Source organism: Chelonia mydas, chromosome 28, assembly GCF_015237465.2.
Source record: "Chelonia mydas isolate rCheMyd1 chromosome 28, rCheMyd1.pri.v2, whole genome shotgun sequence".
Taxonomy (NCBI): Eukaryota; Metazoa; Chordata; order Testudines; family Cheloniidae; genus Chelonia; species Chelonia mydas.
Genome location: NC_051268.2, coordinates 1778190 through 1805331, shown reverse-complemented (window position 1 = coordinate 1805331; position 27142 = coordinate 1778190). Strand labels below are relative to the sequence as shown.

General features: G+C 61.0%; 1 protein-coding gene across 1 annotated transcript in view; it reads right to left on the bottom strand.

Annotated features, from left to right (window-relative positions):
* Positions 1–3095: 3095 nt before the first annotated feature.
* GUCY2D (guanylate cyclase 2D, retinal) overlaps positions 3096–27142 on the bottom strand; it is a 37593-nt gene continuing 13546 nt past the window's right edge. Inside the window, exons 8-20 of the mRNA XM_043537182.1 lie at positions 18950–19030; positions 16169–16345; positions 10756–10912; positions 10512–10661; positions 9354–9502; positions 8965–9128; positions 7918–8110; positions 7416–7590; positions 6821–6919; positions 6549–6643; positions 6251–6336; positions 5541–5661; positions 3096–4692 (exon numbers count right to left, since the gene is read on the bottom strand). Of these exons, the coding sequence (XP_043393117.1) occupies positions 5580–5661; positions 6251–6336; positions 6549–6643; positions 6821–6919; positions 7416–7590; positions 7918–8110; positions 8965–9128; positions 9354–9502; positions 10512–10661; positions 10756–10912; positions 16169–16345; positions 18950–19030 (1608 nt within the window). The 3' untranslated portion in view covers positions 3096–4692; positions 5541–5579. The remainder of the gene's footprint in view (positions 4693–5540; positions 5662–6250; positions 6337–6548; positions 6644–6820; positions 6920–7415; positions 7591–7917; positions 8111–8964; positions 9129–9353; positions 9503–10511; positions 10662–10755; positions 10913–16168; positions 16346–18949; positions 19031–27142) is intronic.

The window sequence follows — 27142 nt, the reverse complement described above, 5'->3', positions numbered from 1 at the left end:
AAAAATTTTTGGTCTGCAGACAAATATTTACCAAGCACATTGAGTGTCATCAGAAATGCAGGGTAGAGGAAGATGGCCGTTCACAGGCCACCCCTTTAAGAGATGGATGATTACATGCCACCCCTTTAAGAAATTTTTTTTTGATCTGCAGACAAATATTTACCAAGCACATTGAGTGTCATCAGAAATGCAGGGTAGAGGAAGATGGCCGTTCACAGGCCACCCCTTTAAGAGATGGATGATTACATGCCACCCCTTTAAGAAAATTTTTTTTGGTCTGCAGACAAATATTTACCAAGCACATTGAGTGTCATCAGAAATGCAGGGTAGAGAAAGATGGCCATTCACAGGCCACCCCTTTAAGAGATAGACACAGCCCCCCCCCCCGGAAAGTTTTTTTTTGTCTGTAGACAAATATCTTCCAAGTAAATCGAACCACCATGAAAAAACGCAGCATAGACAAAAGTGGCCACCCCTTTAAGGAAAAACAAATCTACAGATTAAAAAATGACCATCCCTTTAAGAAATATGTTCCCCCCCGCCGCCCCCTCCCCGCCGCAGACACATCCTGACCAGGTGCATGAGGCATCTCATTCCCACTGCACCGAAATATTGACCGAGTACAGTGGCCCCTTGGCCTCCACCTCTGGGTGGGTTTTACGGGAGGGGAGTTTCGTGTTGGGTTGGGGGGGGGGCGGTGTTTGTCTGCAGATCACTATTGACCAAGTCTGTCGAGCAATGACAAAAACCCATGTGGCAGAACCTAGCCAATCAGCCTCAAGCCCTTTATGACTATATTTTTTGTCCATAGACAAATATTAACCAAGTGCACCCGGGCTGGCATTGTGATAATTTTCCAGACAGGTCACTGGATCCTTGGACCGCAAGGTCGGGCATGTTACGATTATTTTTGGCCCAGTTTTTCACAGGCCACTGTAGCTGACTGACGATCTGGGCGGGTTAGGCCCCCGCCAAGAGGAAACCTGATCACGAGGCAAGGGCATTTCCAACCATTTCATAACAACTGTGGGGGGCAGCTATTTCACTCAAGCGACCAACAAACCACGGGGAGAAAAGTCATCCCGGCTAAAGATTCGGCAGGGCCGAGAACGCCGAAGACTTAGAATCATAGAATATCAGGGTTGGAAGGGACCTCAGGAGGTGTCTAGTCCAACCCCCTGCTCAAAGCAGGACCAACCCCAACTAAATCATCCCAGCCAGGGCTTTGTGAAGCCTGACCTTAAAAACTTCTAAGGAAGGAGATTCCACCACCTCCCTAGGTAACGCATTCCAGTGCTTCACCACCCTCCTAGTGAAAAAGTTTTTCCTAATATCCAACCTAAATCTCCCCCACTGCAACTTGAGACCATTACTCCTCGTTCTGTCATCTGCTACCACTGAGAACAGTCTAGATCCATCCTCTTTGAAACCCCCTTTCAGGTAGTTGAAAGCAGCTATCAAATCCCCCCTCATTCTTCTCTTCCGCAGACTAAACAATCCCAGTTCCCTCAGCCTCTCCTCGTAACTCATGTGTTCCAGCCCCCTAATCATTTTTCTTGCCCTCCGCTGGACTCCTTCCAGTTTTTCCACCTCCTTCTTGTAGTGTGGGGCCCAAAACTGGACACAGTACTCCAGATGAGGCCTCACCAATGTCGAGCAGAGGGGAACGATCACGTCCCTCGATCTCCTGGCAATGCCCCTACTTATACATCCCAAAATGCCATTGGCCTTCTTGGCAACAAGGGCACACGGTTGACTCATATCCAGCTTCTCGTCCACTGTCACCCCTAGGTCCTTTTCCGCAGAACTGCTGCCGAGCCATTCGGTCCCTAGTCTGTAGCGGTGCCGGGGATTCTTCCATCCTAAGGGCAGGACTCTGCACTTGTCCTTGTTGAACCTCATCCGATTTCTTTTGGCCCAATCCTCCAATTTGTCTAGGGCCCTCTGTATCCTATCCCTACCCTCCAGCGTATCTACTATTCCAAGCTGTTCCAACCAAAAACCAACGGGAGAGGGCGGGGGGCGGAGCCACATTCGTTCAGCCCCCCACGGCTGGAGGCAGGAACCAATTGCAGGACCTCCAGCCCCACAAAGCAGCTGTTGGCAGGGCGTGAGCAGAACGTTGTTCCCCTCACTGCCCCAAGAGGGAGCTAATCCCCCAGCACCCAGATTCATATATATATATATTAGAAAACAAACCTTGAAGGCTCTCTTTACCCATCCCAAAGAAGCAAAAAACGAGCAAAAAAATATTTGTTCATAGCTTCCAAGGCCAGCCAGGACATTTTGCTCAGGTAGTTTGACCTTCTGGAGACCACAGGCCAAAGACCTGCCCCAAAATAATCCTTTTTTGTGCTAGAGAAGCTCTATAAAAACAAAAAAGCATACCCCATCTTGACTGAAAACTTGCCCAGGGATGGAGTATTCACCCCACGCCACTCGGTAACTTGTCCCAACAGATTGTGCCCTTTAAAGTCACACCGCCACCTTTAAGAGCAATGGGATAGTAAGGACCTGGGGATTACCATGAAGGAGAAGCTGGCTAGGAGTCAGCAGTGTGCCCTTGTTGCCAAGAAGGCCAACGGCCTATTGGGCTGTGTGAGTAGGAGCATGGCCAGCAGATGGAGGGACGTGATTATTCCCCTCTACTCATCACTGGTGAGGCCACATCTGGAGTATTGAGTCCAGTTTTGGTCCCCCCACTACAGAAGGGATGTGGATAAATTGGAGAGAGTCCAGCGGAGGGCAACGAAAATGATCAGGGGCTGGGGCACATGACTTACGAGGAGAGGCTGAGGGAACTGGGCTTGTTTAGTCTGCGGAAGAGAAGAGCGAGGGAGGATTTGATAGCAGCCTTCAACTACCTGAAGGGGGGTCCCAAAGAGGAGGGAGCTCGGCTGTTCCCAGCGGTGGCTGATGACAGAACGAGGAGCAATGGTCTCACGTTGCCGTGGGGGGTCTCGGTTGGATATTAGGAAACACTATTTCACGAGGAGGGATGTTCCCCAGGGAGGTGGTGGAATCTCCTTCCTTAGAGGTTTTTAAGGCCCGGCTTGACCCCTGGCTGGGATGATTTAGGTGGGGATTAGGTCCTGCTTTGAGCAGGGGGTGGGACTAGATACCCCCTGAGGTCCCTTCCAACCCTGATCTTCGATGATTTTATGATGGGGGGGTCCTGACTGCCATCTAGTGGCCAGCTGTGTGTACTGCATGTGCGTGAGATTTTTTTTCCCTTTTTTTAACCCCTGAAACGCCAGGTGGGTAAAGAAAAGTCCAGCTGGGGGTCGGCCCATGTCCCCCAGGACAGCCCCTCTGCCGTGACCCCCCCACATTCCTCTTGGGCACCGTTCGCGTGGTGCATGAGGAGACAATCCTGGGTGGGTCTGATGGGCATGTCCGGGGGCAAGGTCTGTGGTTTTAACCCCCCGTGGGAGGAAGAGCGCAGCCCAGACCTCGGCCGGTGAGGGAAACGCAATCCACGAGGAGACAGTAGATTTCAGTGTTACCAGGTGGATCCAGCCCTGGCCCCCGACGGATTCACTCCCAGCCCACTTGAGTCAATCGCTTTCTCCCATCCTGAAGATGCGGAAAAGCCCCCTTGTCCCATTCCCTGCCCCCCTGAGCCAGCCAGTCCCTGCTCTGGGGCCGGATGGGAGCTGGCGCCCCCTAGAAGGGACAAGCCCCGTGCCCCATTCCCACCCCCCAATGCCCCAGTCCCGGCCCTTGGTCTGGATGGGAGCTGGTGCCCCGTAGAGGGGAAAGGGCCTGTGTCCCATTCCCTGCCCCCCTGAGCCGGGCAGTCTTGACTCTGAGGCCGGACGGGAGCCGATGCCCTCTAGAGGGGAAAGGTCCCGTGCCACATTCCCCCCCCCCATGCTCCAGTCCCTGCCCCCTGGGGTCATATGGGAGCCCAAATACTACAGTGCTGGATAGGGAAGCCTCGTGCATACAGCCAGCATGGCCGTGGGCGGGAACTGAACCCAGGACCTCTAGCCCCCACAAAACATCTGTTAGCAGAGAGGGAGCAAAACTTTGTTCCCTTTGCTGCCCCTAGAGGGAGCTAATCCCCCGGCACTCAGCCGGCAAACTACAGTAACCCCATGGGGGCGGCGCTCCATTCCCCCATCGTGTCTGTCCGGGGTTCTCTGCAGAAAGCAATTAGGGTCTGAACAAACCACCCAGCCACCCCCATCTCCTCGCAGTGGTACAGTCTGAACCCCTGAAGAAAGGGGGGAGAACGGCTGGTCCCAGGGGACACTGCCCATTACAGGAATGAATGCGAATTCCCAGGTTGGCTGAAGTCCCATGATGCACCTGGGGACCTTGATTGGAGGTGAACGGCAAATTCCAGGTTGGCCGAAGTCCCATAATGCACCTGGCTTTGTAGTAGAAGGTACATGGAATTTCCCAGGTTGGCCAAAGTCCCATAATGCACCTGGCTCTTCGGCTGCAAAGCAAACAGCGATTCCTAGGTCAGGGCCACAGTCCCACAATGCACCTGGGGAGGCGGGACCAGCGCACACAAAGACGAGTCCATTTCTGGTGACCGGCACCAGTTGCCCGCCTGCCCCAGCCCATCCTCCTTCCGCAGGGTGTGATGGGGTCGAGGCGGGGGAGCAATCTGAGTCTGCCCTGCAGCAGAAAGGCCCACAGGGACTGACCGGAAAGCGTCAGGTGGTCTTGGCCGCAGATCTGGATAAGGGGGGTGGAGGCAGAATTAGTCACATCAGAGCCACTTGGTCTCCCCCAGTTTCCCCCCCGCTCCCGCTTTTATTGGGGAGGCACTCTAGGCCACATCTCTATGGCTAGGGAGAGCTGGAGGACTCTAAATGCAATAGAGTTGGGCCTGTCCATGACCATAGGGCGTGGGCCAGGGCAATAGAGTGGGCAGAGTGGCTCTATGTAGGTGGCTGTTCTGGGCCCCGCCTCTATGGTTCAGGAGAGTTGGAGGACTCCAAATGGAATGGAGCATTGGGGTGACCTCAGTGGGGGCAACCTGTAGGCCACCCATGACCATAGAGCTCATGGCTAGAGCGGTGCTACCGTCCCAGGCATTCTAGCCTCGTCTCTATGGTTATGGGTCAGTCCATAGGAGTGGGGGTGGAACCAGGCTCCTGGAGGGGGCTCTGTGATCGGGGCGGGGTGGGAGGTTGTTGGAGGGGAAATTCGGAGGGAGGGTGAAGGGGAACGATATGGTGGAGTTATGCAAATGATCTGGTGCATATTAATCAAATATGTAAATGAGAGCAGTGCTCATTTGCATAGACCTGTGGTTTCTGGACCTGGCTCTGGTTTGGAGGGGATTAGGGATTTGCTCCCGGTGAAAGAGGAGAAATTAAGAGCTGCCGGTGGCTGCTGATGGAGTGTCTAAGGGGGAGGAGCCCAGGGTAGCCCCGCCTTCCAGGAGGTGGAGCCAGGAGGGGCGTGGCAGGTGCCTCTGTCTCCCAGCATGGCTTGGCCTTGCCGAGTTGCTCCTGGGGGCTCCTTTATCCACAGGGGGGCAGTTATCGCAGCTCCCCGTCCCCCAGCCCTGGCCTCACCTCGGCCCAGCCTGGCTTTCCGCTCGCTGGCCTCCCTCACTACTTGTTCTGCCGGGCTTTCTCCAGCTTCTTCCGCCGGTCCTCGGGGATCTCGTCCAGGCTGATGCCGTGGTTACTCGCCCTGAAGGAGGGGGGCAGAGTGAATCCTGGTGCCCAGGCCGCTCCCCTGCTCTAACCACCAGCCCCCACTCCCCTCCCAGAGCTGGGGAGAGAACCCAGGCATCCTGGCTCCCAACCCCCCCTGCTCAAACCACTAGCCCCCACTCCCCTCCCAGAGCCAGGGAGAGAACCCAGGCATCCTGGCTCCCAGCCCCCCCTGCTCAAACCACTAGCCCCCACTCCCCTCCCAGAGCGAGGGAGAGAACCCAGGAGTCCTTGCTCCCAGCCCCCCCTGCTCAAACCACTAGCCCCCACTCCCCTCCCAGAGCCAGGGAGAGAACCCAGGAGTCCTGGCTCCCAGCCCCCCTGCTCTAACCACCAGCCCCCATTTCCCTCCCAGAGCCAGGGAGAGAACCCAGGAGTCCTGGCTCCCAGCCCCATCCCACTTTGCTTCTTTCCAGGCGTCCCCTCCCATCTCCCTCAAGGCCCTCTCCCCTCTCAGGGTGGCCTCCGGGCCTGGGCACAGACGGTGGCCACCCACCCCCTCCCGTCCTGTCCCTCCCATCCCCCCGTGGAGGTCAGAGGGGGCTCCAGGCCCATGATGCTCTTACCCCGGCTGCAGGTCGGGGGGCGTAGGGATGGGTTTGTTGAATCCGTCTCGTCCCACCAGCCAGTACGTGTCTTCTACACCTTTGCCCTACGGCAAGGCAGAGAGAGAGAGAGACTGTCAGCCCAGGGCTGGAGTGGCGGGGGGGCTGCGGGTCAGGAGTGGGGGGCACCGGCAGGGCTGCGGGGGGCAGGGCTGGGCCAGCAGGGGCTGCGGGTCAGGAGTGGGGGGCACCGGCAGGGCTGCGGGGGGCAGGGCTGGGCCAGCAGGGGCTGTGGGTTGGGAGTGAGGGGCGCCGTTACCTTGAGCTCCGTCTTGCCCCGAACGTCCAATTTGAATCCCTCCTTTAGCGAGTGCAGGATGGTGACCGTGCGGATGTTCACGTGGATACGGTAAGCTGTGGGGGGCGGGGGGCACCAAGAACATGGGGGGTGAGGACCCCTAATAAAATCGCCACCCTCTGCTCTGTCCACCCTCCCCCTCGCCCCCCACATACAAACACCCCTGGGCGCCACCCCAGGAGAGTCTCTCCCGCCCGCCCCAGTGCTGCCCCGGGGACGAGGGGGGGACTCACGCAGGCCGGTGGACTCCATGCGGGAGGCGGTGTTGACGGTGTCCCCGAAGAGGCAGTACCGGGGCATGGTGAGCCCCACCACGCCAGCCACGCAGGGCCCTGTGGGGAGACAGGCCAGGAGACGGGTTACGGGGGGGACGGACAGGGTGACAGGGCGCTGGCCTGGGCGGGACCAACACAGCAACGTGGCCTGAGATTGCAGAGAGCCTGAACCCATTGTTCTGACAGGGGGAGGTGCCCCCTGAATCTCAGTGGGGAGTTATCTCCAAACCCCACTGCTCTGGGGGGGGCCCAGCCAGCCCCAAGCCAACAGGGAGGTTGTGGGGGGGGAGCAGCCCTGATTCCCCACCACCACTCGGTGAAGTAAACCCCGGGGAAAATACCGGGATCCCACCGCTAACACCAAAACCTCTCCAGGGGTAGGGGTGGAAAGAGTTCCCCGGTGGAGGGGAATGAAGGACCCCATTATGGTACCACTCCAGATGGGGATCCGGTAAGCTGTGGTGGGGGCATGGGGAGGGCAGAGGAAAAGGGGCACGGCCATCATGAATGAGCGGAGGCCCACAGAGGCCATGGCATTGTGCCCGCGCCATACCAGAGTGCAGGCCAATGCGGATGCGGATCGGCACGTCGGGCATGTGGCGCATGCGGAAGGAGCCGACGGCGCTCAGGATGTCCAGCGACATGTTGGCGATTTCGCCCGCGTGCCGGTTCCCGTTCCGATGGGGCAGCCCCGAGGCCACCATGTAGGCATCTCCGATGGTCTCCACCTGCCGGGGAGGGGCGGGGGTCAGAGGGGGAGCCCTGTCCTCCCGCTGCGGGGCGCCCCACTCCCAGAGCCCCCAAACTCCCCAGTCCCTGCCACCCAAATCTCTGCTCCCCTGCCCCCCAACCTCCACCTGCCCCTGGCTGGGCCCCCCAATCTTGCCCCGACAATCCTGTTCCCCTGTGCCGCCAGGCACTGCCCCCCATCTCTGGGGTCCCCAATTCCCCTGTGTCAAGATCTTCCCCCGTGTCAATGCCCTGCCTCCCGCCCAGGCCGGGCCCCACCCCCCAGGCCTGGCCCCACCCCACAGGCCCGGGGATGGGGGCAGCACCTTGTAGACATCGTGGGAGCCAATGATGGCATCGAAGAGGGTGTAGAGGTCGTTGAGCAGGTCGACCACCTCGATGGGCTCGCTCATGGCCGAGATGGTGGTGAAGCCCACGATGTCACTGAAGTAGAGCGTCACCTCCTCGAAGTACTCGGGCTCCACCGGAGTCCCCATCTTCAGGGCCTGCGCCACCGACCTGCGCCACCGGGGGGCGTCAGTGGGGCTGGGACGGACCCTCCCCGGCCCCCCCACCGCATCCCCAGAGCCTGCGCCACCGACCTGCGCCACCGGGGGGCGTCAGTGGGGCTGGGACAGCCTCCCCGGCCCCCCACCGCATCCCCAGAGCCTGCACCACCGACCTGCGCCACCAGGGGGCATCAGTGGGGCTGGGACGGCCCCCCGGTCCCCCACCACCTCCCCAGAGCCTGCACCACCGACCTGCGCCACCAGGGGGCATCAGTGGGGCTGGGACGGCCCCCCGGTCCCCCACCGCCTCCCCAGAGCCTGCACCACCAATCTGCGCCACCGGGGGGCACCAGTGGGGCTGGGACGGCCCCCCCGGTCCCCCCACCGCCTCCCCAGGGCCTGCGCCACCGACCTGCGCCACCGGGGGGCGTCAGTGGGGCTGGGACTGCCCCTCCCCGGCCCCCCACCGCCTCCCCAGAGCCTGCACCACCAACCTGCGCCACCGGGGGGCGTCAGTGGGGCCGGGACGGCCCCCCAGTCCCCCACCGCCTCCCCAGAGCCTGCGCCACCGACCTGTGCCACCAGGGGGCATCAGTGGGGCTGGGACGGACCCCGACCCCCCGGCCTCCCCAGAGCCTCTGCCCCAGTCTCAGGTGGGACCTGGCAGCCGGGCCGCACGTTGTTTCTCTGGGTACCGCCGGCTTGGGGATGCGGGGAGTGTCTGGTCAGGCGCAGCCCGGCCCCTGGGAGGACTTGGGTGGCTGGCTGGTGTACAGGCCCCCCCCCCAGTGGCACGGCTGTGCCGGCCTCGTGAGTCTGCCCTGTATGGCTCCGGGCTCCCGCTCCCCCCCGGCTGGGACTCACGGCGGCAGCATCTGGGTGAGCAGCTTGTCCGTCTTCTGCTTCTCGATCTCCAGCTCCTCCGTCCGCTCCCGGATCAGGTCCTCCAGGTTGCTGGAGTACTGCTCCAGCATGCGCAGCATGGAGTCGATGATGTTGGTCTTCCGGCCCTTGTTGATGTTCTTGAACTGCGGCGGGGGGCGGGGGGAGGCGTGAGAGAGACGGCTCCCGCCTGGCTCCGGCGCCCCCCCCCCAATGGCTCCGGCGTCTCTGCTCCCTGCCTCGGCATCCCCACTCCCTATTGACTCTGGCTCCAATATCCCGGCCCCTCCTGGGCATTGGCTCCAACATCCCCTCCGGCTCCGGCGCCCCCCCCCCCCCCGTGCCCCATCCCCCATGGGCCCCCCCGCTACCTGGTCAAAGATCTGGTCGACGGTGGGCCGCCGCTCGGGCTGCTCACTCCAGCATTGCTTCATCAGCTGGATGCACTCCAGAGGGGCCTGGTCCACCGAGACCGAGGGCCGGCAGAGCGGGGGGGGGTTCTCCACCTTCCGGATGATCTCTGCCCACGAGAGGAGACCCACGGTCACCGCGGGCGCCTGCCGCCCCGCTCTGCCCCCTCCTACTGCCCCGCCGGAGCTGGGGGGCAGCCCGGGGCTAGGCTAGCGGGGGGCTGTGGGTCGGGAGTGAGGGGCACCGGCAGGGCTGGGGGGGGCAGGTCTGGGCTGGCAGGGGCTGCAGGTCGGGCGTGGGGGGCACCGGCAGGGCTGTGGGGGGCAGGGCTGGGCTAGCAGGGGCTGCAGGTCGGGAGTGGGGGGCACCGGCAGGGCTGGGCTGGCAGGGGGCTGTGGGTCGGGAGTGAGGGGCACCGGCAGGGTTGGGGAGGGCAGGGCTGGGCTGGCAGGGGGCTGTGGGTCAGGAGTGAGGGGCACCGGCAGGACTGGGGAGGGCAGGGCTGGGCTAGCAGGGGTGTGGGGCGGGAGTGAAGGGCACCGGCAGGGCTCGGGGGGCAGGGCAGGGCTGGGCTGGGAGGGGGCTGTGGATTGGGAGTGAGGGCCCCCAGCAGGGCTGGTGGGGGCAGGGCTGGGCTAGCAGGGGGTTGTGGGTCAGGAGTGAGGGCCCCCGGCAGGGGTGGGAGGGGGCAGGGCTGGGCTAGCAGGGGCTGCGGGTCGGGAGTGAGGGCCCCCGGCAGGGCTGGGGGGGGCAGGGCTGGGCTGGCAGGGGACTGCGGGTCGGGAGTGAGGGGCACCGGCAGGGCTGGGGGGGCAGGGCTGGGCTAGCAGGGGGCTGCGGGTCGGGAGTGAGGGGCACCGGCAGGGCTGGGGTGGGAGGGGGCAGGGCTGGGCTGGCAGGGGGCTGCGGGTCGGGAGTGAGGGGCACTGGCAGGGCTGGGGGGGGCAGGGCTGGGCTAGCAGAGGGCTACGGGTCAGGAGTGAGGGGCACCGGCAGGGGAGGGAGGGGGCAGGGCAGGGCTAGGCTGGCAGGGGGCTGCGGGTCGGGAGTGAGGGCCCCCGGCAGGGCGAGGAGGCGGGAGCTGGAGGAGATGGGGGCCCAGTCCCTCCCCCCCGTACCGTCGGCCGGCATGTCCAGCATGCAGTAGGGGGCGCTGCGGCAGATCACCTCCTGCATGATGATGGAGATGCTGTAGACGTCCCCGCGGAAGGTGCCCTTGCGCTCCAGCGACGGGTCCCGCAGCAGCTCCGGCGCCGTCCAGAACCGATCTGGGGCCAACAACAAGCAGGGCCGGCTCAGTCGCCTGTAGCCCCCTCCAGCCGCGCCCCCCCCCCCCACCTGGGCACTCCCCCGGGGCGTCACCTTCGGGCCTGGGCGGGTCGTGCGGGACCTTCTGGGCCTCCAGCAGCTCATTGTAGCCGTGGTCCGTCACCTTCAGCACGAAGCGCCCGTCCACCACGCAGTTCCGCGACTTCAGCCGCCCGTGGACCACCTCCCGGTGATGGAGATACTTCATCCCCTGCAGGGGGGGCGGGGCGGGGGGGGGAGAGAGACAGGGGGGTGAGATCAACCTCCCCCACCCCCGGCTGGTCCCCAGGGCCGCCGGCAGCACTGGGATCCACTCTGACTGTGCGACAGCCCCGATTGGCCGTGGGGGAGATCCAGTGGATCCCTCCAACTCAGCCGGGGAGTTTGCTCCTTGGTTTATTTGCATCAATAGGTCCCAGGGGATCTCTGGTCCTGAAGCCCGGGCGAGCGAGTGGATCCCTCTGGCTGACCCAGGATTGAGTGGATCTTATGTTCTTTGAGGATGGCCGGGCTCCGGTGCCTAATCATCCAGTGGATCCATCCGCTCGATCGTTTAATTGATACGGTGAGTTTGCTCTCTGGTCGACGCACTGAATCAGTAGATCCAACTGCCTCCTGATTGGTTCGATAAATCCATCTGCCCCGGCCAGTTGATCTATCCCGTGGATCCTCTGACCAGATTTTTTGGCCAGTGTATCCCAGTGGGTCCCTGACCAGCACCTGGCTGATCCAGTAGACCCTTGTTGTCACGAGACCTACTGGCTAGCTTCCCTGGGGTGTCTAATTAATAGATCCCAGTGGATCCACAGCCCTGCAGTCTGAATGATCCAGTGGATCCCTCTAACCGTGCCAGTTGGTCTATCCCATTGGCATCTTGCCTGGTGTGTGGTGCCAGTGGATCAAAGATTGACCCCGTTTTGATCCAGTGGATTCCTCCACTGCAGACAGTTCAACTATTCATGGGGATCCCTGTCCAGTTGTGTGTTGTACCCGTTACAGAGTGGGGGGGAGTCCGGGGCCTGCACCCCCCTCTTCCTGGGATTCACCGTGACTCTCAGCCAGCCAGTAAAGCGGAAGGTTTATTGGACAACAGGAACACAGTCCAAAACAGAGCTTGTGGGTACCCCCAGAAGGTCAAGTCCTTCTCGGGAGCAGGGAGCTTAGACCCCAGCCTTGGGGTTCCCTGCGTTCCACCACCCAGCCCCAAACTGAAACCAAACCCCCCCCTCCCCCAGTCTCACTCCTCCTCCCCCCGGCTCCTCCTCCAGCCTTTGTCCAGTTTCCCAGGCCAAGGTGTCACCGGGGTCCAACCCCCTCCCGGCTCAGGTGACAGGCTCAGGTCTCCTCACTCCAGTGGAGTCTCTCCCATCCCCCGTGCAGACAGTCCCAGCAGATGTAGACGGCATTCCCCGGTCAGTCCGCCCCCCTCCCTGCTCCCTCACATCTCTCCCCCTTCCAGACTGAACTGAGCGGGGTCACTCTGACCAGTGACCTGGGGAAGTTCGGGGCCCCCTCTCCGGGACAGCGCATCCGCTATCAGGTTGGCCCTTCCCTTCACGTGGACCACGTCCATGTCGTAATCCTGCAGGAGCAGGCTCCACCTCAGGAGTTTGGCGTTGGCTCCTTTCATCTGGTGCAGCCAGGTCAGGGGAGAGTGGTCGGTGTACACGGTGAAGTGTCGCCCGAAGAGATAGGGCTCTAGTTTCTTGAGGGCCCACACCATGGCCAGGCACTCCTTCTCGATGGCCGCGTAGTGTTGCTCCCGGGATAGCAGCTTCTTGCTCAGGTACACGATGGGGTGTCTCTCCCCCTTTTCATCCTCCTGCATTAACACCACCTCCAGCCCCGTGTCTGAGGCGTCGGTGAACACCACAAAGGGCTTGTCAAAGTCTGGGTTTGCCAGAACTGGGCCACTGACCTGAGCCTCCTTCAGCGCCCGGAAAGCCTCCTGGCACTGCTCGGTCCAGACCACCTTGTCTGGCTTCCCCTTCTTGCATAGCTCAGTGATGGGGGTGGCTATGGTGCTAAAGTGGGGCACAAATCTTTGATACTACCCCGCCATCCCAATAAAGGCTTGGACCTGCTTTTTGGTGTGGGGAGCGGGCCAGTCTCTGATCACCTCCACCTTGGCCGGTTCCGGCTTTAGGCGGCCGCTCCCCACCCGATGGCCCAGGTAAGATACTTCAGCCATCCCCACCTTGCACTTCTCAGCTTTTACAGTCAGCCCAGCCCCCTGGAGTCGGTCCAGCACTTGTCTAACCTGGGACACGTGGTCCTCCCAGGTCTGACTAAAGACACAGATGTCATCAATATACGCCACGGCAAAACTCTCCATCCCCCTCAGTAGCTGGTCCACCAGGCGCTGGAAGGTGGCCGGCGCTCCCTTGAGGCCGAAAGGCAGGGTCAGGAACTCACAGAGCCAAGAGGGGTGATAAAGGCCGATTTCAGCCGGGCATCTGCATCCAGCGGCACTTGCCAGTAGCCCTTTGTAAGGTCCATGGTGGTAAGGTACCGAGCTCCTCCAGCTTGTCTAGGAGCTCGTCCGGCCTGGGCATGGGGTAGGCATCAGATACAGTGACGGCATTGAGCTTCCGATAGTCCACACAGAACCAGACCGACCCATCCTTTTTGGGGACCAGCACCACCAGCGAGGCCCAAGGGCTGGCCGATGGCTGGATCACCCCCAAAGCCAGCATGTCCCGGACCTCTCTTTCCAGGTCCTGAGCAGTTTTCCCTGTGACTCGGAAGGGGGAGCATCTTATCGGCGGGTGCGACCCCGTCTGCACCCGGTGGATAGTCAGATTAGTGCGTCCAGGCTGGTTGGAAAACAGCTGTCAGTACGGATGCAGCACCCCCCTGACCTCAGCTTGCTGGGCAGGGGTTAGCTGATCCGAGAGGGGAATTGTTTCCAGGGGGGAACCAGCTCTGGTCCCAGGGAATAGATCTACTAAAGGGTCATCTCCCTGCTCCTCCCACTGACCACACACGGCCAACACCACATTCCCCCTGGCATAATATGGCTTCATCATATTCACATGGTACACCCGGCGGTGGTGAGCCCGGTTCGACAGCTCCACCACATAGTTTACCTCATTGAGCTGCTTGACGACCTTGAAAGGGCCCTCCCAGGCGTCCTGTAGTTTGTTCTTTCTCACGGGGATGAGAACCATCACCTGATCCCCGGTGGCGTAGGCCCGGGCCCGCGCCGTGCGGTCATACCAGACCTTCTGCTTCCTCTGGGCTCTGGCCAGATTCTCCCTGGCCAGGCCCATGAACTCAGCCAGTCTCTCTCGGAAGATCAGGACATACTCTTCCCGCTCCTGCTGCAGTTCCCACTCCCTGAGCTCCAACTCTCACAATTTTCGCTCCTTCTCCCATTCCGGCCACCTCAGATCCAGCGATGGCGAGCTCTGCCTGGAGGATCCCCCGCTGGCCGCAGGGGTCACGGTGCCCTCCGTATTCGCTGGGCTCCTCCCGGCCCTTACCCTAGGCATAGGTAGAAGGGGTCTCGGGAAGCCCTCAGCAGCCGCCTATCACTCCCCGCTGGGACAGACACCGGTGCTTGCACTGCATCTGCCAGGCTGCTTCCCTCCGAGACAGGGATCGGTTCGTTCCAGCGATCTCCCTCCTCCAGCTGGGCAATCAGCTGTTCTTTGGTGGGCCTCCCAATGCGCAGCCCCCGCTGCCCGCACAGCTCCACCAGGTCGCTCTTAAGGCGTTTAGCGTACATCTCCCTGCTGGCCACTCGCCGCTCCCCGCGGTTTCCAGGGAGAACCCCTAGGGTGCCAGCCTTTCTCGAGGTCACCTCCTCTTTGCCAGGGTCGAGCTGCAGACTCCTCCGCCCCTGGGACCGCTCGCTGCAATCCCCCGGGGGACCCTGTTACTGCAAAAGTCCTTCTCTCTGGTCACACACTCCCAGGGGTAACCGTGCCCCCCGAAACCGCTCCTCTCTGAGCCTTCAGCACACCGGGTCCTCGTCAATCCCTCTTCATCTTACTGCTCCCCAGTCACTTACGGCAGGAAGCGCCGTCCACGGGGTGCAGTATATCCCACCTCTGCCACCAGTTGTCACAGAGTGTGGGGGAGTCCGGGCTCTACACCCCCCCTCTTCCTGGGATTCACCGTGACTCTCAGCCAGCCAGTAAAGCAGAAGGTTTATTGGACAATAGGAACACAGTCTAAAACTGAGCTTGTGGGTACAGCCAGGACCCCTCAGTCGAGTCCTTCTGGGGGTCAGGGAACTTATACCCCAGGCCTGGGGTTCCCTGCGTTCCACCACCCAGCCCAAACTGAAACCAAACCCCCCCTTCCCCCAGCCTCACACCTCCTCCCCCCGGCTCCTCCTCCAGCCTTTGTCCAGTTTCCCGGGCCAAGGTGTCACCTGGGTCCAACCCCCTCCCGGCTCAGGTGACAGGCTCAGGTCTCCTCACTCCAGTGGAGTCTCTCCCATCCCCCGTGCAGACAGTCCCAGCAGATGTAGACGGCATTCCCCGGTCAGTCCGCCCCCCTCCCTGCTCCCTCACAGTACCAGTGGATCCCCAGCCAGCAGATCGATCCACTGGATCCCTTCTATCCTCTCACTGAGTAGACCACTCTGGCCAGTGGTTGGTTAGCCCAGTGGATCCCCCAGTCCTACCAAGGAGCACAATCTAGGAGTGGGTCCTATCCAGCCTCCCAGCCCCTGGAGTAGATCCCCTTCCCCTGCTGTGAGTGGATTCCCCTTCCAGCAGATCTCCTCCACCTAGTGCTTTGGGCATCAGGATCCCTTCCTGAAGCCGGGGCTGCAGGTGAATGGATCCCCCCCTGCCAGGATCCTGCAGCATCCCAGTGGATCCCCTCTGCTTAGCGCTCTGTGTGAGAGGGATCCCTTCCTGAAGTGACAGCAGGCTCACTCCTCAAATGGATCTCCCAGCAACCTTCCAGGCAGCGTCACCTGGAAATCGATCCCCTCCAAACTGAGCTGGATCCCCGCCCTGCCAGCAGTCCTTCCCTGTGTGAACAGATCCACTTAGGTGATTTCTGGCAGTGGATCCCTGAGCTCCCAGCAGATACTTGCTGTCACGGGATACCCATTGGCTAGCCATCCAGCAAGTGGATCTCCCCCTCCCCATACCCAACGAACAGCAGATCCTGGCTGGCAATTCAGACAGCTGGATTCCCCTGCCCACCCCCTTCAGATCTGCCATGTATCCGTGGATCCTGGACGGCTTTGCAATCCCTGCAAGTGGATCTCCTGGGCCTCTCCGCAGATCGGTCATCTGAAGGGGATCCCCTCTGTGTGGTGATTTCAAAGTGGATCCCTTCCCCCCTGCACATGCACATTGCTCCTAGCTGATGCCCCATGTCCTTAAATTCACTCACCAGTGGATCCCCGGGGATCCTCCCCCACCAGGTGCGATTCCCGCCCCCGCCCCAGACCCCAAGGCAGGATCCCTGCCCCGTCCTGCCCCCGTCCTCCCGGCTGTACCTTGATGAGGTCGATGAGCAGGGAGGACTTGAACATCCAGTCGAGCTTCATGTCCTGGTTGCGGATCAGGTCCTCCAGGCTGCCGCGGGAGCAGTGCTCCGAGACGATGGCGAACACCCCACAGTCGTAGAAGAACCCCAGGAACAGGTTCACGTTCTCATGCCGGAGGTCCCGGAGCTGGAGGTGGGGGAAACGGGGGAATCCCAGTGGCCAGGGGGGGAACGCACAGGGTGTATCCAGCCCCCCCGGAGCAGCGCTGACACCCAGTGGCCAGGGAGGGGAACGCACAGGGTGTATCCAGCCCCCCCAGAGCAGCGCTGACACCCAGTGGCCAGGGAGGGGAACGCACAGGGTGTATCCAGCCCCCCCAGAGCAGCGCTGACACCCAGTGGCCAGGCAGGGGAACACACAGGGTGTATCCAGCCCCCCCGGAGCAGCGCTGACACCCAGTGGCCAGGGAGGGGAACGCACAGGGTGTATCCCAGCCCCCCCAGAGCAGCGCTGACACCCAGTGGCCAGGGAGGGGAACGCACAGGGTGTATCCAGCCCCCCCGGCGCAGCGCTGACACCCAGTGGCCAGCGAGGGGAACGCACAGGGTGTATCCAGCCCCCCGGAGCAGCGCTGACACCCAGTGGCCAGGGAGGGGAACGCACAGGGTGTATCCAGCCCCCCCGGAGCAGCGCTGACACCCAGTGGCCAGGGGGGGAACGCACAGGGTGTATCCCAGCCGCCCCCGGAGCAGCGCTGACACCCAGTGGCCAGGGAGGGGAACACACAGGGTGTATCCAGCCCCCCTGGAGCAGCGCTGACACCCAGTGGCCAGGGAGGGGAACGCACAGGGTGTATCCAGCCCCCGGAGCAGCGCTGACACCCAGTGGCCAGGGAGGGGAACGCACAGGGTGTATCCAGCCCCCCCGGAGCAGCGCTGACACCCAGTGGCCAGGGAGGGGAACGCACAGGGTGTATCCAGCCCCCCCGGAGCAGCGCTGACACCCAGTGGCCAGGGAGGGGAACGCACAGGGTGTATCCAGCCCCCCCCGAGCAGCGCTGACACCCAGTGGCCAGGGAGGGGAACGCACAGGGTGTATCCAGCCCCCCCGGAGCAGCGCTGACACCCAGTGGCCAGGGAGGGGAACGCACAGGGTGTATCCAGCCCCCCCGGAGCAGCGCTGACACCCAGTGGCCAGGGAGGGGAACGCACAGGGTGTATCCAGCCCCCCCCCGGAGCAGCGCTGACACCCAGTGGCCAGGGAGGGGAACGCACAGGGTGTATCCAGCCCCCCCGGCGCAGCGCTGACACCCAGTGGCCAGGGAGGGGAACGCACAGGGTGTATCCAGCCCCCCGGAGCAGCGCTGACACCCAGTGGCCAGGGAGGGGAACGCACAGGGTGTATCCAGCCCCCCCGGAGCAGCGCTGACACCCAGTGGCCAGGGAGGGGAACGCACAGGGTGTATCCAGCCCCCCCGGAGCAGCGCTGACACCCAGTGGCCAGGGAGGGGACCGCACAGGGTGTATCCAGCCCCCCCCCGGAGCAGCGCTGACACCCAGTGGCCAGGGAGGGGAACGCACAGGGTGTATCCAGCCCCCCCGGCGCAGCGCTGACACCCAGTGGCCAGGGAGGGGAACGCACAGGGTGTATCCAGCCCCCCGGAGCAGCGCTGACACCCAGTGGCCAGGGAGGGGAACGCACAGGGTGTATCCAGCCCCCCCGGCGCAGCGCTGACACCCAGTGGCCAGGGAGGGGAACGCACAGGGTGTATCCAGCCCCCCCGGAGCAGCGCTGACACCCAGTGGCCAGGGAGGGGAACGCACAGGGTGTATCCAGCGCCCCCGGAGCAGCGCTGACACCCAGTGGCCAGGGAGGGGAACGCACAGGGTGTATCCAGCCCCCCCGGAGCAGCGCTGACACCCAGTGGCCAGGCAGGGGAACGCACAGGGTGTATCCAGCCCCCCCGGAGCAGCGCTGACACCCAGTGGCCAGGGAGGGGAACGCACAGGGTGTATCCAGCCCCCCCGGCGCAGCGCTGACACCCAGTGGCCAGGGAGGGGAACGCACAGGGTGTATCCAGCCCCCCCAGAGCAGCGCTGACACCCAGTGGCCAGGGAGGGGAACGCACAGGGTGTATCCAGCCCCCCCGGAGCAGCGCTGACACCCAGTGGCCAGGGAGGGGAACGCACAGGGTGTATCCAGCCCCCCCGGAGCAGCGCTGACACCCAGTGGCCAGGGAGGGGAACGCACAGGGTGTATCCAGCCCCCCCGGAGCAGCGCTGACACCCAGTGGCCAGGGAGGGGAACGCACAGGGTGTATCCAGCCCCCCCGGAGCAGCGCTGACACCCAGTGGCCAGGGAGGGGAACGCACAGGGTGTATCCAGCCCCCCCGGAGCAGCGCTGACACCCAGTGGCCAGGGAGGGGAACGCACAGGGTGTATCCCAGCCCCCCTGGAGCAGCGCTGACACCCAGTGGCCAGGGAGGGGAACGCACAGGGTGTATCCAGCCCCCCGGAGCAGCGCTGACACCCAGTGGCCAGGGAGGGGAACGCTCAGGGTGTATCCAGCCCCCCGGAGCAGCGCTGACACCCAGTGGCCAGGGAGGGGAACGCACAGGGTGTATCCAGCCCCCCGGAGCAGCGCTGACACCCAGTGGCCAGGGAGGGGAACGCACAGGGTGTATCCAGCCCCCCCGGAGCAGCGCTGACACCCAGTGGCCAGGGAGGGGAATGCTCCCTGTGTCTCAGCATGGCCATTACACTGAGACCCCCACGGCTGTTCACACTCACCTTGCAGAAGCTGGTTTTGGTGGCTGGCTTGATCTCCGTGTGCTTTTCCCCTGGGAACTTCTTGAGCCAAACCCAGTCACCCTAGGGGAGGAGACAGAAGGGCAGCCCGGTAACCCCAGAGCCGGGAGAGCGGCGGATTCCCACAGCCAGTCACACCAGGGCAGGGATCAGAACCAGCCAGGTTTGCGACAAACCAAGCCAGAGCCACCCTGCCCCACCTCATGCTGCCCTCCTGGCCCCAGCTCGCCCTCCGGAGGTATCCGGAGGTGTCCAGTGGGAAGAGCAGCAGAAGCTGGTCTTCCCAACGGTGAGGAGAGGGCAGCAGAGATGCTGCAAACATGAGGGGGGACGGGGGCTGTGTGACGGAGCAGGGAGTGGGGCGGACTGACCGGGGAATGCCATCTACATCTGCTGGGACTGTCTGCACGGGGGATGGGAGAGCCGGGGGTGACCCCACTGGAGTGAGGAGACCTGAGCCTGTCACCTGAGCCGGGAGGGGGTTGGACCCAGGTGACACCTTGGCCCCGGAAACTGGACAAAGGCTGGAGGAGGAGCCGGGGGGAGGAGGTGTGAGACTGGGGGAGGGGGGTTCTTTGGTTTCAGTTTGGGGCTGGGTGGAGGAACGCAGGGAATCCCAGGCCTGGGGTCTAAGCTCCCTGCCCCCCAGAAGGACTTGACTGAGGGGTCCTGGTTGTACCCACAAGCTCTGTTTTAGACTGTGTTCCTATTGTCCAATAAACCTTCTGCTTTACTGGCTGGCTGAGAGTCACGGTGAATCCCAGGAAGAGGGGGGTGCAGGGCCCGGACTCCCCCACACTCCGTGACAACTGGTGGGTGCAGTGGGATATACTGCACCCCGTGGACGGCGCTTCCTGCCGTAAGTGACTGGGGAGCAGTAAGATGAAGAGGGATTGAAGAGGACCCGGTGTGCTGAAGGCTCAGAGAGGAGCGGTTTCGGGGGCGGCGGTTACCCCTGGGAGTGTGTGACCAGCGAGAAGGACTTTTGCAGTAACAGGGTTCCCCTGGGGATTGCAGCGAGCGGTCCCAGGGGCGGAGGAGTCTGCAGCTCGACCCTGGCAAAGAGGAGGTGACCTCGAGAAAGGCTGGCACCCTAGGGGTTCTCCCTGGAAACCGTGGGGAGCGGCGAGCACACAGGCCTGCGAGCAGCCAGCAAGGAGATGTACAGCAAAAACCTTAAGAGCGACCTGGTGGAGCTGTGCGGGCAGCGGGGGCTGCGCATTGGGAGGCCCACCAAAGAACAGCTGATTGCCCAGCTGGAGGAGGGAGATCGCTGGAACGAACCGATCCCTGTCTCGGAGGGAAGCAGCCTGGCAGATGCAGTGCAAGCACCGGTGTGATCCCAGCGGGGAGTGACAGGCGGCTGCTGAGGGCTTCCCGAGACCCCTTCTACCTATGCCTAGGGTAAGGGCCGGGAGGAGCCCAGCGAATACTGAGGGCACTGTGATCCTCCCGGCAGAGCTCCCCATCCCTGGAGCTGAGGTGGCTGCCTGGGGAGAAGGAGCTAAAACTGAGAGAGTTGAAGCTCAGACAGTGGGAACTGCAGGAGGAGTGAGAAGAGCGGGAAAAGCAGCGACAGCATGAGCTGGAGGAGAAGGAGAAACAAAGACAGCAGGAAGAGAAGCAGAGACAGCATGAGCTGGAGTTGGCCAAGCTGAGGAGCAGCGAGCCCCCGGCTGCGGTGAGTGATGGGGGACCCCGGACGGCTCGGAGCTTTGACAAGTGCATCCTGGCCCAGCGTAAGGAGGGGAGGACATGGATGACTTCCTGGATGCCTCTGAGATGGCCTGCGAGGTGCACCAGGTTGATCCTGCGGACAGGCTCCGGTTTCTCACCCCCTCACTGGACCCCAAGGCCATGGCATTGTACCGCCGACTGGAAGGGGCGGAGAAAGGGGACTACGAACTATTCAAAAAGGCCCTGCTCCGCGAGTTTGGGTTGACTCCTGAGATGTATCGGGAAGGGTTCCAGAGTCAGCGTAAAAACCCCTGAGGCCTCATATCTGCACCTAGCCCCCCACATGGAGGGATATGCCACCAAGTGGGCAGAGGGGGCCCAGATGAAGGAGGACCTGGTTAAACTGATCGTACTGGAGCAACTGTATGAGCGGTGCCCATCTGACCTGAGGCTGTGGTTGGGGGACAAAAAGCCAGAGAACCTGCGACACGCAGGGCGGCTGGCCGATGAGTTTGTGAAAAGCCGGTCGGGGGTAGCAGGGAGGAGCCCCAAAGGAACAGGCCCCGCGCGATGCAGAGAGAGAGTCACCATGGGACCTCCCAGCGTGGAAATATGGAGAACCTCTTCCCAAGGGGAACATCCAGTGTCAGGGCCAACCGACCGGCTCGAGGGGACCAACGGGACATGGGCTGCTATTACTGTGGCCAGAGAGGCCACCTACGGACCCAATGCCCAAAGCTCAATGACAGACTGAGCAGACCAAACTCACCCAGGGTTAACTGGGTAGGGACCCAGCTGGATGAGGGGCAGGCTTCCCAGGCAAGGGGGGCTGGCAGCTTATCAACTTCTCAGGAGGGGGAGGGCCCCAGGCCAGCTCCTCTGGGGGGCTGGATGCCCCAGACTCAAGGGTCTCCATTTACAGGGTGGGTAGGGGCTGTCCCTGTGGAGCGAATGCCTTGTTCCCCTGGAGGTGGATGGGAGGAAGGCCCAGGGATCCAACGTCATGTCGGCCCTGCTCCGGTGCCTGTGGGAGAAATGTGGTGTCCGGCACAACTGGGCCTCAGCTTATCACCCCCAGGCCAATGGGCTGCGGGAGAGATTCAATGGGACACTAAAGATGATGCTGAAAACCTTTATGAACCAGCACCCGCAGGATTGGGACAAGTACTTACCTCACCTGTTGTTCACGTACAGGGAGGTGCCCCAGGAGTCTACCGGATTTTCGCCTTTTGAACTGTTATATGGCAGGAGGGTAAGGGGGCCCCTAGACCTGATGAGAGAAGAATGGGAGGGGAAGGCCACTCCCGATGGAGAGTCAATGGTGGAGTATGTCCTGATCTTCTGAGACTTGCTGAGTTCATGGGCCTGGCCAGGGAGAATCTGGCCAGAGCCCAGAGGAAGCAGAAGGTCTGGTACGACCGCACGGCGTGGGCCCGGGCCTACGCCACCGGGGATCAGGTGATGGTCCTCATCCCCGTGAGAAAAAACAAACTACAGGCCACCTGGGAAGGTCCCTTCAAGGCTGTCAAGCAGCTAAATAAGGTAAACTACGTGGTGGAGCTGTCTAACCGGGCGCACCACCGCCAGGTGTACCATGTGAATATGATGAAGCCATATTATGCCAGGGGGAATGTGGTGTTGGCCGTGTGTGGTCAGTGGGAGGAGCAGGGAGATGACCCTTTAGTAGATCTATTCCCTGGGACAAGAGCTGGTTCCCCCCTGGAAACAATTCCCCTCTCGGATCAGCTAACCCCTGCCCAGCAAGCTGAGGTCAGGGGGGTGCTGCATCCGTACCGACAGCTGTTTTCCAACCAGCCTGGACACACTAATCTGACTGTCCACCGGGTGCAGACAGGGTCGCACCCGCCGATAAGATGCTCCCCCTTCCGAGTCACAGGGAAAACTGCTCAGGACCTGCAAAGAGAGGTCCGGGACATGCTGGCTTTGGGGGTGATCCAGCCATCTGCCAGCCCTTGGGTCTCGCCGGTGGTGCTGGTCCCCAAAAAGGACGGGTCGGTCCGGTTCTGTGTGGACTATCGGAAGCTCAATGCCATCACTGTATCTGATGCCTATCCCGTGCCCAGGCCAGAGGAGCTCCTAGACAAGCTGGGAGGAGCCCAGTACCTTATCACCATGGATCTTACAGAGGGCTACTGGCAAGTGCCGCTGGATGCAGATGCCCGGCTGAAATTGGCCTTTATCACCCCTCTGGGGCTCTATGAGCTCCTGACCCTGCCTTTCGGCCTCAAGGGAGTGCTGGCCACCTTCCAGCGCCTGGTGGACCAGCTCCTGAGGGGGATGGAGAGTTTTGCCGTGGCGTATATTGATGACAGCTGTGTCTTTAGCCAGACCTGGGAGGACCACGTGTCCCAGGTTAGACAAGTGCTGGACCGACTCCAGGGGGCTGGGCTGACTGTAAAAGCTGAGAAGTGCAAGGTGGGGATGGCTGAAGTATCTTACCTGGGCCATCGGGTGGGGAGCGGCCGCCTAAAGCCGGAACCAGCCAAAGTGGAGGTGATCAGAGACTGGCCCACTCGCCACACCAAAAAGCAAGTCCAAGCCTTTATTGGGATGGCGGGGTAGTATCAAAGATTTGTGCCCCACTTTAGCACCATCACCACCCCCATCACTGGGCTATGCAAGAAGGGGAAACCAGAAAAGGTGGTCTGGACCGAGCAGTGCCACAGGGCTCTCTCTGCGTGCTGAAGGAGGCTCAGGTCAGTGGCCCAGTTCTGGCAAACCCAGACTTTGACAAGCCCTTTGTGGTGTTCACCGACGCCTCCGACACGGGACTGGGGGCGGTGTTAATGCAGGAGGATGAAAAGGGGGAGAGACACCCCATCGTGTACCTGAGCAAGAAGTTGCTACCCTGGGAGCGACACTACGCGGCCATCGAGAAGGAGTGCCTGGCCATGGTGTGGGCCCTCAAGAAACTAGAGCCCTATCTCTTCGGGCGACACTTCACCGTGCACACCGACCACTCTCCCCTGACCTGGCTGCACCAGATGAAAGGAGCCAACACCAAACTCCTGAGGTGGAGCCTGCTCCTGCAGGATTACGACATGGACGTGGTCCACGTGAAGGGAAGTGCCAACCTGATAGCGGATGCGCTGTCCCGGAGAGGGGGCCCCGAACTTCCCCAGGTCACTGGTCAGAGTGACCCCGCTCAGTTCAGTCTGGAAGGGGGAGAGATGTGAGGGAGCAGGGAGGGGGGCGGACTGACCGGGGAATGCCGTCTACATCTGCTGGGACTGTCTGCACGGGGGATGGGAGAGCCGGGGGTGACCCCACTGGAGTGAGGAGACCTGAGCCTGTCACCTGAGCCGGGAGGGGGTTGGACCCAGGTGACACCTTGGACCCGGAAACTGGACAAAGGCTGGAGGAGGAGCTGGGGGGAGGAGGTGTGAGACTGGGGGAGGGGGTTTTTTTTGGTTTCAGTTTTGGGCTGGATGGTCGAACGCAGGGAACCCCAAGGCTGGGGTCTAAGCTCCCTGCCCCCGAGAAGGACTTTACCGAGGGGTCCTGGGGGTACCCACAAGCTCTGTTTTAGACTGTGTTCCTATTGTCCAATAAACCTTCCATTTTACTGGCTGGTTGAGAGTCACAGTGAATCCCAGGAAGAGGGGGGTGCAGGGCCCAGACTCCCCCACACTCTTTGATAGGCTGCCCCCTGCATTTTCAGCACCAGGTGCTTCAGTTCTTTATCCCTCACTGCACCAGGCTCTGGGTCAGTCCCTGATGTCCAGCCCTCCCCCCTGCTCTGACCACTAGACCCCACTCCCATCCCAGAGCCAGAGAGAGAACCCAGGAGTCCTGGCTCCCAGCCCTTCCCCTTCTAACCACCAGGCACAGGGCTGTTCAGGGTTTAGTGCTACAGCTTTAAAAAATGCAACCCTCCTTTTCCACCCCCACAGCTCCATCCCCCCATGCCCTGAACAGAGTTGGCATCTGGCCTGGGGGTGTGTGGGGGTGGGTCTGGGGATGGTAGAGGGGGGCTGAGTTGTTAGTTGCCCCTCCCAGCTGGCTAAGACCCACCATCAAAATTGTTGCATCCTGCAGCTTTGGCCTCATGCCTTCGTCCTCAGCTGGGGAAAGCCAGGCCCACGATCACCCACCCCAGCCAGAAAGAGAACAAACCCGGCGTGAGCAGGCAGCCGCTCAGCCAGCTATGGCACCGTCCCACCAGTTGCTATGAGGACTATGATTCAGGGTGGGGGGGAGCAAGGTTTGCCCCAGGCTAAGGTTTCCTTCTCAAAACCCCATTTCACAGGTCTTTGTCAATCTCTCCCCAGTAGAGGCAGTAGGAAAATTTTCAGCAAAACAGTTTCCCATTGGCAGACGCCGTTTGGGCCACACCAAAATTTTTGGCATCAATTTTGTTCAAAAAATTGGGGAAGGGGCAAGCGGGGAGAGGGCAATTTCAAAAGGGTGAAAAACATCTGATTTGGGGGCAAAACATTTGGGTGGGTTTTTTCCCATTATGCAATGACTTTTCATTACTCGATCATCAAAGAGAATTCAAACCAACCATGGAAAAAGTTCGGACTGAGCTGAACGAAACATTGGAATTCCTCGAGACGAGAGACTTCCAGCTGAAACAAAATCTATTTCGCAATTGGGTTTTGCCCTTCAAATTCTGAAATTTTGAAGGTGGAAAATGTACCCCCCTCAAAAAAATTGTGTTTGATTCCTCCCCCCCAAAAAAATCTAAAAAAACATTAAAAAATTGCAAGACAGAAAATCCATTTCTGACCAACTCGATTCAAAACTCCCCGATTCACCAGCGCACTTCCTCACGGATTGAGTTCTGAGAGTCCCACTCAGATGGACGTGTAGCCAGAATCGGAGTGGAAAACACCAATCCTGCGTGGGACAGATTCATTGATAGGATCGGGGCCTCGGGACCCGAAAGACCAGAGCTGCTTTCGGCGGGGGGAAGGGTGGTCAGTAGTATACGGCTGAATAGCATTCATCACCATGTCTTTTTTGACAGGTTTCCATGCCCCATTCAGGGCTTATATCCCACCCTCCGTCCCCGTTTCCGTTGGTGTCGAAGTTCGGCGCCATCGGCCATTTGGAAAAAAAAAAACTGATTATTTAATCTTTAAGCTCTCTCACGCTATTCTTTCAATGTTTTTCTCTAAACAAACAATCAAATGTATCAAAGCAGAAGCATGCAACACCCCCCCCCATTCAAACATAAACCATAATCAACAGGTTTTTTTTTCAAAATGGCCAATGGCACCGAACTTCGACGCCAACGGAAACAGGGATGGAGGGTGGGATATAAACCCTAAATGGGGCTTGGAAACCTGTCCAAAAATATATGGTGATGAATGCTATTGAGCTGTATACTACTGTGGTCAACCTGATGGGTTCAAACCCCATTTTCCAGCACTTCAGAGAGGCAGTGGGCACCATTTACCCAATTTTCCAGGGGTGTGTGAGTCGCGGGAAACTGAGGCATGGAGTAATTCAGCCCTTTCCCCAAGGTCTCACCATCGAACCAAGAATAGAACCCAGGCGTCCTGCCTCTTTGCTAACAGACTCTGCTTGACACAACTCAAACAAAGCAGCAGAAACAAGAAAACCTGGGGTATTTTTGGTAAGAAAGCCCAAAATTTTAGAGCCAGGGTTCAAGGGTCACGGGGGGGAGTCATGGCAGGGTTACAAAACCCTCCCTTTCTTTATGGCTAAGAAACATGCCATTGGGTTTAGCACAGGGAGAAATTGTGTCCCACGCAAGAGTTTGAACGCATCTGGCTTCCAACCCCCTGAACTTTCGCCTGGAGCTGCAAAGCGGGATGGGGTGTCCTCCACCCGCGGGGTTAATCTGCCAAGGATGCCAGCTGGGGTTGATTTGAGGCCTCGTGTCAAAGAACAGAGATAAAATTCCAGGCTGTCCCGCTTGGCACAGAAAGAACAGGGCAATTCGGACAGCGGCCGTCAAAAATTCACCCATTGCCATACCCGGACTGGCCACTAGTGGGCAACAAGGAGTCACCCCCGGTGTTGGGAGAGTCCCCAGTGGGACTTCACATTGTCACACACCCCCGCCCGAACCCCGCTGCCAGGCGAGAGGAAATCGAGTCTCAGCCTCGAGGAGACCCCACTGGCCGATGGGTCAGCTGCTGAACGTGGGCTCAGGAGGGTTGCAATGTTGGTGGCATGCAGCTCCTGGAGTCGGGGATCGTTACAAGAGGAACACAGCCCAGATCTGGGTCGGAGTCTGGGCAGCACCTGGCCCAACAAGGCCCAGATCTGGGTCTGAGTCCAGGCAGCGCCCGGCATGAGAGAGCCCGGCCCTCGATCGGGGTCTGGGCAGCGCCCGGCACAATGGGGCCCCAGTGAGCAGTAGCTGGCCCCGTAACACCAATAGTAAGAACCACTCCCCCTTCCCCGGGGTGCCCCCTACTGCGTGCCGTGTGCATCGCGGGGAGAAATTCTCACTTCTCGTACCATTAAAAAAAAATCAAAATACCCTCCCCCGGCAAGGGG